Raw genomic sequence first — 10,680 nt, forward strand, 5'->3', positions numbered from 1 at the left:
AAGGTTGATCAGGTGAAATCTCTTCGGTTTCTTGGTAGAATTTTAAACGACAGTTTAAGCCTTCGTGGGCATTATGAGAAAGCCTTCAAAGACTGTCAATCTGGATGTAACATCATTAAACTCATGACTAACAATCAGTCAGGCTCTGACAGTATACAAATCTTTAGTCAGGTCCAAAATTGAATTTGCACATTCCACATGTTGCAATTTCCCAAAATATATTGAGAAACGTATACAAACATTTGAAAATCGAATATTAAAAAGTCGTATTGGACTGATCCCCTCAACTCTTTAACATATTCTCAATGTCATTTCTGGTGAATGGTCCGTTTCCGAAAGAGCTCTTTTTTGTACTGCCAAGAAGCTTTACTTTTAATAAATAAAAGAGATGCAGAAAATTAATATGTGTTTGATATACACAGGATGTTACATGAATCTCAAGTGGATGACTGCCACCTTGTTTGGGTACCTGGTCACGGCAGCTTTTTGTTTAAAAGAAAAAGCCGACTTTCATGCAAAAAGAGCTCAAGTTGGTGGGAAAATTTTGTCCATCATATACACTCCCAATTCCGGCAATTCGCAATCACATCTTTGAACAACTAAATGGTGCATATACAGAGATTGCGCGTGTTAAATCCAATGGCCGTTTCTGTAAAATAAATCACATATTTCACTTTAAAGCTTTATCAGAGGCTTCCTTTAACTCCTGGGAAATCAAAATTCTTTTTAGACTCATGAATGCGATAAAGTATATTTGAAAACGATAAAGTATATTTAAAAACGATTCGTGCAATACCCTGTGGCTTTTGTGAAGTTCATAATATTAGTGAGCCTGCTGAGCATCTAATTTTTACATGTCGCATACTTGGTGGCATTAGTTCTTCTGGCTTCTTCAAATTCGACGGCGGTCTCCTCGATCTCTTTGTAGCAAAAAATGAACGTCATCTCGAAAACTAACTTGCTTTATAAGAAAAGCGAATTTATCTTTTTAATAGATAATAAATTTTCCAAAGTTTGAAACATCGTTTTGTTATATCACTTTCACCAACTTAACAATCTACATTTGCACTTAATATAGTGGCTTTAGCTATTACGGCCGTTTCTTTTTTTTTTTTTTTTTGTTGTTTTATAAACGTTTCTTGCTAACAGTTACTACTATTTATTGTCTGGACATACAAGCCACAAATTTATTGTTTTGATCCATATTAACTCAACATCCAAAAAAAAAATACTAAATTTCGAAATCATTTCGATTGGGCGAGAGAATGATTCCATTTTGCATATAATGGATGCTATCCCGGGGAACGCTTACCGAAATTATAAAAATTAAAGAAAATTTAAAATATTCTATTTTTTTGTTCTGCTTTCTTTTTAAATTAAAAATAAGAACGAAATCGCAAACTTATTGACTAGTTATTTTTCTTCTTCTGCGAGCCAGCAAATCGACAACAGATGACTTGCTGAATTGAGTAAAAAAGATTCTTTGTGAACACGTGGTTCCTCGTTTGAATTTTAATAAAGTTGATAGCTTAATATCATTTCATTTTCTTGTTTTATTTTATCTAGATTTTTGAGACAAAATATTCTGCGATTTCCTTCAAATGATTATAAGATAATACAGCGTGAAGTGAATTTCGTAGTGTCAGAAATGATAGAGTGCAAGAGCATGGAAATGTCTTATGAAAAAGCTGAAAGTTGCTGAAACTGCAAAAGTAGTTCTATAGCGTAATCTCTCACATTAAATAATAATCATTAAATTTTTGCGTAATACGAACACTTTCTCTTCTTTTTATTTATTTATTTTTTTTGCAGAAGAGGAAAAAATACATATTAACACAAGAAAGACACGTCAAGAAAAATCAGCTGTAGCTTGCCTTGCAGGTTTTGCTATGCGTTTGACTTGTTTGATATACCGCATCACTTCAGCAATACACGCTGCAAGGTATTCGTCAGCGCTTTACGCGTTTTGGTTTGTTTAGGGTATAATGAGCAATAAACTTTCATATATTGTGTTTACTTTTTTATTATTGTATGAAGTTCAACACACATTCATATATGGTGTTTAGCTCTATAGTCCCTAATTTTCTTGCCGCTCATGCCTACGTCTTAATCATATGGAATAAAATCTTTCCCTTTACGTTTTGTTGTAGTTGCTATTTTGAGTACTGACTTTCAATGACATTGAAATTTTTATTGCTCGTGCAAACGGCACTTTCTTTTTTCAAATACCTTACTGTTATATATATTAATTATATTTACTAATCGTATAGTATTGACTAAATAAATAATTGCTGCATTTCACTTTTTTGTAATCATTGCAATCAATTAAACACATTAACCAATTATTTGAATTTTCATTTCTTAAAAATTGTTATTAAAACCAATCAGCTTTGCAACTCTGCATTTTTAGGGGTATTGCTTCAGCTACTTGTGAACGATTGCGTTTTTTTCATTTCCATAATCAAAGGTTATTACGTGCATTTTAAAAAATTAGTAAAAAATATTTTTTTAAATCCTTAAATTTTATGTTGAATTTTTTCTGAATTGATTGTTGTTTTTCATACTTTTTTAAAAACAGACCGCTGCATTGCAGCACAGCCCGAAAAGTAGCTAGTGTTGGTGGTCTCTACTACTGCTTAGCACGGAAATCAATAAACGACAAAACAATATTCAAAAGAAACTTGCGTAATGAAAATTTGGACGTCAGAGCATACCTTCAATCATCCGTGGGAAACAGTAACACAAGCTGCATGGCGAAAATATCCGAATCCAATGACACCGTCAATCATTGGCACCGATGTTGTGGAACGTAAAGTAGTTGATGGAGTATTACACACGCACCGCTTGGTACAATCAAAATGGTATTTTCCGAAATGGACCCATCAACTAATAGGCTCTGCGAAGATTTGTTTTGCTAGCGAGCGTTCCACAGTAGATCCAAACAAACGACAAATGATGCTAAAAACTATTAATTTAACATTTTGTCGACACATATCTGTAGATGAAGTGCTATATTACGAACCTCACCCCACAGATTCGGGGAAAACTCTCTTAAAGCAAGAGGCTTCAGTGAGTGTACGTGGTGTTCCGCTATCTCATTATATGGAGGACTTATTAACATCTACAATCAGTAAAAACGCTGGCAAAGGTCGTCAGGGGCTGGAATGGGTGATAGGACGAATTAACTCCGAGGTTATGGGAATCGCCGAGACAGCTGCTAAAAGCACAGATGATCTTATTCTGTCTACGCGGCGTTCTCTCGATGATATGACCGAGAGTGCGCGCAAAAGTATGGATGAAATCCACGCCCAAGCCGCCAAACATATGCACATTTAGATTTACAACAATCAAATATTAAAAGACCAAATCCAAAGGGAAGATAAAATGAAAGGAAAATGGAATAGGGCTAAAAACAGTATACATAACATAATTAATGTACATTTGTTTGTGGTTTTTTGAAGAAGAATGATTGTGGAACGTTTCGCTAGTCGATTAAAAGTTCTTTATGTGAATGATTTTCACACAGGAATATGTTATTTGATAATGCTCAAAATTTATTCGCCTTTTATTTAGTTAATTATGTATTGTATTTTTATTAGCATATTCGTCGTCCAAATCATTCATAATTTCTTATACAATTGGGCTTGATAACGAATATTGGGCGCCTCACGATTCACATACAATTGTTTAGAGAGCATATTAAGTGAGCTACTCTACTGACATGTATACTATTTAATTTAAATATAAACACCTGTTATGCGAAGTTTAAAATCGTTTTTACCTATATATCGTAGAGTAAAGGCTAGTTGATAGAAGAATAATTGTTGTGGCCATGTGAGGAAATATTATGAAGTAACAATTTAATGTATATTTAGATTCACCAATCTAATTAAAAAGAAGCTAGCAAAAGCTATTTCAAAAAATTGTATATTTCTTGTACAATTAACGTTATCATAAAACAATTCGATTAGTTTTGGAAGAGTACATTTTCTTATTGTGCAGTTAAATTAACACAATATTTTGACTGTATCCACATACACATATATATACAACGTAAAAATGCCTTCACATGTACGATACTGAGTAGTAACTTGTTACTCTGGTGCCAAGAGAATTGTTTTGTTGACATATTGCACTTATTATTTCGCATTTAACATTACGGTTGTGTACGTGCATATCTGAGCACGGGGATAGTGTCATGAAGAGAAGACAAAAGGCATTACCAACTATTGCGCCTGATTGCTTACATAAAGCCACTGGCACTTAAAATTTTTACTAACTTTCCTCCTACTACAAACAACTAGGAAAATTCAGCGTTAAACAGTATGTAATGAAAATTTAAAGAACGAGTAAGGTAATTAAAAATGGTTGCAGATATCTCTACGTAATTATTGCAAGGAACAAGATCTATTGGTACGGGATACTCATGTGTATTGAGTAATCATTGATTTAAGCAAGACGCAGATTTAGCTGCTCCACACACATAGCACATCCTACACAACTCGTATCATAAATATATACAATTCAATAGCTTCTAATTCACTATTTTGCGGACTAAAACATTTTAATACATAAGAAAGAAAAGTATTAATAATATAAAATTATTTTGTGAAAAGCTTCTGCTGTTAGAGATCTGAACACTGACATTCGCTGCCTTTAATTTGACTTTAAATTGTAGGAGACTGAAACATTGACTACTTGGTTTTGTTTAATAGCACTACTTTTCCAACCTCTGCCTCTTTACAGGAAAAAAATACAAGAAACCAAAAACGGACTAGATTTTTAAAAGAAGTATAAAACAGTATAAAAGAGAACTAGTTTAGATTCTCTTAATAAACGGTTCGCTATCCATTTCAATTTAAGCGAAGTATTCTTAGTAGCCAAAACGAAGACGAAATTTAAAGAGTTTGAAGATCATTACTTCCGAAAATGTTCAAAATATAGCTGATTTTCGTTTTTCGTTGGTGGAGTCACAAATTGATTAAGCTATTTTTTTTCTAAATCAATAATAATAATATCAACGAAAGATGACATTTCGCATATTTTTTAGTATAATAAGATAACATTGCAATTGCAAACAAAAAGAACAAATTTCTTCTTTTTAGTTGACATATTTTAAAATTTCAGTACAAATAGAGACTGTAACATAAAACCCAGAGACAACGAAGTATATTTCGAAAGTTGTCTTTGATAAAAATACACATTCGTCTTATCTTGTATCTCTTAATTAAATTTACAAAATAAAGACACGTGTGGGAAAGTGCTCATTATTAGAGTCACATTAAAAATTGCGTCGAGTGTGTAGACTTTGCGTTAAGAAGAGAAAAGTGTACACTTGAATACATACGGGCAGTGCACTATTAAATTAGTTGTAAAGTGTTTTAAATAGAAAATATATTAAAGTGGACATATTAATAAATATGTAACTTGTTTGTGAAATTTTTTCTTCGTAAAAGCATGAATTTATTTCTTTTACTTTCATTAAAAAAGGAAATAAAAAAAATTATAAGCATGCTGCCGAACAAATCGAAAATTCTGAATTATTTTCACTAGTTCTATCTACTTTTCCCGCAAACTTTAGAAAGCTTGTGCTGCAGGAAGTTTTCGCATCCATACATATGTGTACGTATGTACACATATACATGTATGTATAAATATACATAAATATATATATATATATATATATATATATATATATATATATTTATATGTTTATAATATGTAAATCTTTAATCTCCACAGAGATAACCCGTTCAGTTAGGAACTGATTATAAACATACTAGAGAATAAAAAAAAACACCGAAGTAATATGATTGCAAATAAATCTGTTTTCCTATAATCTAGTTTCGCACTCAACACCAGCGATCACTATTATCATTCGAATTTTGTACTAGTTAGCAAATAGAGCGATTCTAAACAATGGCAATTCTACGCTTCTTTACTATTGACGCCGATATAGCAGCCCATCGACAAAAAATTTTAAAACAGTTACAAAATGTACGTTAAAATTGTTTTGAAGAATTTTCTGTAGATGTTTTTTGCCATTGTAATTAAGTCATAAATCGTTTTTGCAGAATTTTCCAAATGTTGCAACTTTACAAGCGGAAAAATGTTATCATGTTGAGACTTCAATTCCGATACAAATCAAATCAAAGGCTGAGTCATTGCTAAGGTGGTTGCTTAAACACCCACAAGGTGATAGGAGCAGTTTACACTTGCAGTCGCTGTTGCCGGCCGGTGAAAATGAGACTATTCTTATTGAAGTCGGTCCGCGATTCAACTTTTCAACTGCTTTTTCTACTAATTGCGTGAATATATGTCAGAATGTGGGGCTTACACAAGTTATACGATTGGAAAGTTCTGTTCGTTATCTGATTGGTTATACCGGAAATATTCCGGACACTGATAAGTTAATGGAATTGTTAAGCGATCGCATGACTGAATGTCGTTATACTAGAGACAATTTGCCTACAAACAGTTTCAACGAGCAATTGCCACAATCTCAAGAATCTTGGTATTCTGTGCCGGTGATGGAACGAGGTCGAAAAGCTTTGGAAGAGGTCAATGACAAATTGGGCTTGTCTTTCAGTGATTGGGATTTAGAATATTATACAAATCTTTTTGAGAAAACATTGAAACGAAACCCAACGACTGTAGAACTATTTGATTGTGCTCAAAGTAATAGTGAACATTCCCGTCATTGGTTCTTCCGTGGCAAAATGATAGTGGATGGAATTGAGCAGCCCCAATCTTTGATACGCATGATTATGGGTACTCAGTCCCATACTAACGCGAATAATACTATTAAATTTAGTGACAACAGCAGCGCCATAAAAGGTTTTAAGCATCTTACCATTCGGCCGCAGCGCTTTGACGGCCCAGGAGCAATAGTAGTACAATCAGTAGAATCAGATTTGATTTTCACCGCTGAAACCCATAATATGCCAACGGCTGTAGCCCCTTTTAGCGGCGCAAGTACTGGCACTGGTGGTCGTTTGAGGTTCGCTCGTAAATATACGCATAGGTTTTTTATTTTTTCTTTTTCTTCTTTAGAGATGTTCAAGGAGTTGGCCGCGGTGGCTTACCAATTGCCGGAACTGCCGGTTATTGTGTGGGTTGTCTTAATATACCCGGTTTTCCCCAGTCCTATGAAAATCCCAATTATGTCTATCCCTCCTCGTTTTCAAAGCCTCTAAAGATATTAATTGAAGCTAGTAATGGGGCTTCTGACTACGGTAACAAATTTGGCGAGCCTCTTATTACTGGATTTGTGTGCTCGTATGGCCTCACTAATGCTCAAGGTGAACGCGATGAATACGTGAAGCCGATTATGTTTAGCGGTGGCATGGGTGTGATGGAGTCTTCAATGAGACAAAAACTTGATCCAAAGCATGGTGAGATAGCTGCGTGCTACTTTCTTTTCAATTAGGCTACAAATTTTTTTTAAGGCATGTTGTTGGCAAAAATTGGTGGTCCTGTTTATCGCATCGGAGTGGGTGGCGGTGCTGCCAGCTCTGTAGAGGTGCAAGGTTCCAATGATTCCGCTTTAGATTTTAATGCTGTTCAACGCGGTGATGCCGAGATGGAAAATAAATTAAATCGCGTTGTCAGAGCATGCATTGAAATGGGCGATCGAAATCCGATCTTAGCTATACATGACCAGGTAGAGTGTTGAAGTATCCTTTCGTTGAATAATATAAATATGAGTTTTTCTTAGGGAGCGGGCGGTAATGGCAATGTTCTAAAAGAATTAGTTGAACCTGGGTTTGCTGGTGCGATAATTTTCTCCAAGGAATTTCAATTGGGCGATCCCACTATCAATGCTTTGGAGTTGTGGGGAGCTGAATATCAGGAGAACGATGCTATTTTATGTAGACCGCAAGACCGTAGTTTGCTGGAGAGAATTTGTGCACGAGAACGTTGTCCCATATGTTTTGTTGGAATTGTAACGGGGGATGGACGTGTTAGTCTTTTGGAAAGTTCTGCTGATTTTGATAAGGCTCTAAACCCCAAAGTGAATCGTACGGACTTTGGTCCCATGCCATTTGACTTGGAACTTAAACATGTTTTGGGGGAAATGCCTAAACGTGAGTATCATCTTCAACGCTTGGCAACTCATCTGCTGCCATTGCAACTTGAACACAAATTTGATTACGCCGGCAGTCTAGAACGTGTTCTGAGTTTAGTAAGCGTAGGAAGCAAGCGTTATCTAACCAACAAAGTCGACCGGTGCGTGAGTGGCCTGGTAGCGCAACAGCAATGTGTAGGTCCGTTACATACACCTTTAGCCGATTTCGCTTTAGTAGCTGTTTCTCACTATAGCAAAGAGGGCTTGGCTTCTTCACTAGGAACGCAGCCAATAAAAGGTCTTTTAAATGCTGGCGCCATGGCGCGCATGTCGGTTGCTGAGGCCATATCTAATTTAGTGTTTGTTAAGATTACTGAGCTGGCCGATGTTAAGTGTTCGGGAAATTGGATGTGGGCTGCTAAATTGCCTGGTGAAGGCGCACGCATGTTCGATGCCTGCCAAGAAATGTGCAAAATAATGAAGGAACTCAAAATTGCCGTCGATGGGGGTAAAGACTCTCTATCAATGGCTGCAAAAATAGGTGAAAGGACCGTTAAATCACCGGGAACTTTAGTAATTTCGACCTACGCTCCCTGTCCTGATATAAACGTTAAGATTACACCTGATATCAAAGGTTCAGCGCACGGGTTAGAAACAGTACTCTTGTGGATTAATATTGAAGGCAAATTTCGCCTAGGTGGAAGTGCTTTAGCTCAAGTCCACAGTCAACAAGGCAACGAATGTCCTAACGTTTTACGGACAGATGTACTCAGTAATGCTTTCAAGGTTACGCAAAAACTACTCTCTCAAGGCAACTTGCTGGCTGGTCATGACATTAGTGACGGCGGCTTATTGATTTGTTTGCTGGAAATGGCCTTTGCTGGTTTGTCAGGGCTCCAAGTGAATTTAACGAATGTTATAGACCAAATCCCACATAAAAGTTTAGATGAAGCTAGTAGAGCTATGCAGAATCCCGAATTGGCTATACTGTATGCTGAAGAATGCGGTTGGGTCCTTGAGATACATCCTTCCTGTTTATCGGAAGTCCAGGCCGCTTTTAGCGCGGCTTCTGTTCCTAACTATGTGGTAGGTTGTGCTAAAGGATACGGGCTGGATTCGACAATTACTGTTTCAGCCAAAGGAAGAACTCTACTTCACAGCAACGTGAAAACACTTTTCAAACAGTGGGAGCGTATTAGTTTTGAATTGGAGAAGTTGCAAACAAATGCGGATTGTGCCATAGAAGAATTCAACACTTTGGATTATCGCACAGGGCCTAAATATTTTTGTGCCGTAGATCTCAACTCAGAATTGATACTGAAACGCGCCACTCGTTCGATCCGCGTGGCAGTGTTACGGGAAGAAGGTATTAATAGCGATCGGGAAATGATGGCTAGCTTATTAAAGGCGAATTTTGAAGTACACGATGTTACTATGTCCGATTTACTTGAAGGTAAGTTTTGCAGAAAAAGAGTGCGTATTTTTTACTAACATATTCCCTTCAGGTAAAACTACTTTGGATCGCTATCGTGGAGTGATATTCCCTGGCGGTTTTAGCTATGCTGATACTTTAGGTTCCGCTAAAGGATGGGCTGCAAACATAATGTTCAGCGAGACGCTAGCTCCGCAATTTCAAACTTTCAAGCAACGCAAGGATACTTTTTCATTAGGGATTTGCAATGGGTGTCAATTAATGAGTTTAATCGGTTGGGTTGGTTCCTTTGATGAAAGTACTGTTAAACAAATAGTAGATGTGCCTGATGTTGCTTTATTGCATAATAAATCGGAACGTTTTGAATGCCGCTGGGCAACTTTACGCATTGCGAATAGCAAAGCCATGATGTTAAGCAAATTGAATGGATCAGTACTCGGGTGCTGGGTTGCTCATGGTGAGGGCCGTTTTTCTTTCCGTACACCCGAAATTTTACACAACCTTAAAGAAAAACAGTGTGTGACTTTGCACTATGTAGATGACAATGCGAAGCCTACAGAAGTGTATCCCATGAATCCTAACGGCAGCGCTGAAGGCATCGCAGGTCTTTGCTCTCCAGATGGTCGACATTTGGCTATGATGCCTCATCCGGAACGTTGCCATGCAATGTTTGAATGGCCTTATATTTCCCCAGGTTTTCAGATTACGAAAGGAGTTAGCCCATGGCAAATCATGTTTAATACGGCCAACGAATGGTGCACCGCGGAATAAAACATTCGAAATATCTCTTTTTATCTCTGTATATTGTAATAAATGCTTTTTATATTATTTTTAAAAATACTCATATTTCATAATTTTGAATGCCAGCCCTAAAGGCATTATTAGATTTGATAAATACCATAGAACTATGCCCTAGAATCGCAAAAGGTGTACATACACTTTTGATTAATCACCATCGATTTACTCATGATCTCCCAATGAAGTTTAAGATGCAAAAGAATTATAACTTCTTTTTTTTTCAATTTTGGGGTAGATTGTTGATCTTCAAAAGTCAGCTTAGTGCCGACTAGGGTGTGTTTGCTAGAGAGCTTAATGCATCTGAAAAGAGGTAGTTACGGGAGATGTTTTTAGAGCATTTTTTGCTATCTGTAAATATGACTAGTGCTTTTTATCTTTTTTT

The 10,680-nt window shown here is 36.2% G+C and overlaps 2 protein-coding genes across 3 annotated transcripts; both read left to right on the top strand.

Moving 5' to 3' along the window:
* Positions 1-2,357: 2,357 nt before the first annotated feature.
* LOC119644354 (protein slowmo-like) lies at positions 2,358-3,788 on the top strand. Its single transcript, XM_038043896.1, has 2 exons — positions 2,358-2,467; positions 2,579-3,788. The coding sequence occupies exon 2, from the start codon at positions 2,689-2,691 to the stop codon at positions 3,334-3,336; it is 648 nt and encodes a 215-aa protein (XP_037899824.1). The 5' UTR covers positions 2,358-2,467; positions 2,579-2,688; the 3' UTR covers positions 3,337-3,788.
* Positions 3,789-5,220: 1,432 nt separating this feature from the next.
* On the top strand, positions 5,221-10,340 carry LOC119644353 (phosphoribosylformylglycinamidine synthase-like). 2 transcript variants are annotated; one of them, XM_038043894.1, is made up of 7 exons: positions 5,221-5,644; positions 5,743-5,997; positions 6,075-7,000; positions 7,054-7,394; positions 7,449-7,663; positions 7,718-9,521; positions 9,574-10,340. In XM_038043894.1, exons 2-7 carry the CDS (start codon positions 5,920-5,922, stop codon positions 10,269-10,271), a joined length of 4,062 nt encoding a protein of 1,353 aa, XP_037899822.1. In that variant the 5' UTR covers positions 5,221-5,644; positions 5,743-5,919; the 3' UTR covers positions 10,272-10,340. The 2 variants fall into 2 exon arrangements, with proteins under 2 accessions (XP_037899822.1, XP_037899823.1); XM_038043895.1 differs by having other exon boundaries at positions 5,845-5,997.
* Positions 10,341-10,680: the final 340 nt, after the last annotated feature.

Source organism: Glossina fuscipes, unplaced genomic scaffold, assembly GCF_014805625.2.
Source record: "Glossina fuscipes isolate IAEA_lab_2018 unplaced genomic scaffold, Yale_Gfus_2 112967, whole genome shotgun sequence".
Lineage (NCBI taxonomy): Eukaryota > Metazoa > Arthropoda > Insecta > Diptera > Glossinidae > Glossina > Glossina fuscipes.

Bases quoted from the DNA above. Each gene is read 5' to 3' on its own strand.
- LOC119644353 (XM_038043894.1), top strand. From the start codon at position 5,920: ATGGCAATTCTACGCTTCTTTACTATTGACGCCGATATAGCAGCCCAT. The intron at 7,395-7,448 runs GTGAGATAGCTG...ATTTTTTTTAAG, and splicing joins AAAACTTGATCCAAAGCATG to GCATGTTGTTGGCAAAAATT. The intron at 9,522-9,573 runs GTAAGTTTTGCA...TATTCCCTTCAG, and splicing joins TATGTCCGATTTACTTGAAG to GTAAAACTACTTTGGATCGC.
- LOC119644354 (XM_038043896.1), top strand. From the start codon at position 2,689: ATGAAAATTTGGACGTCAGAGCATACCTTCAATCATCCGTGGGAAACA.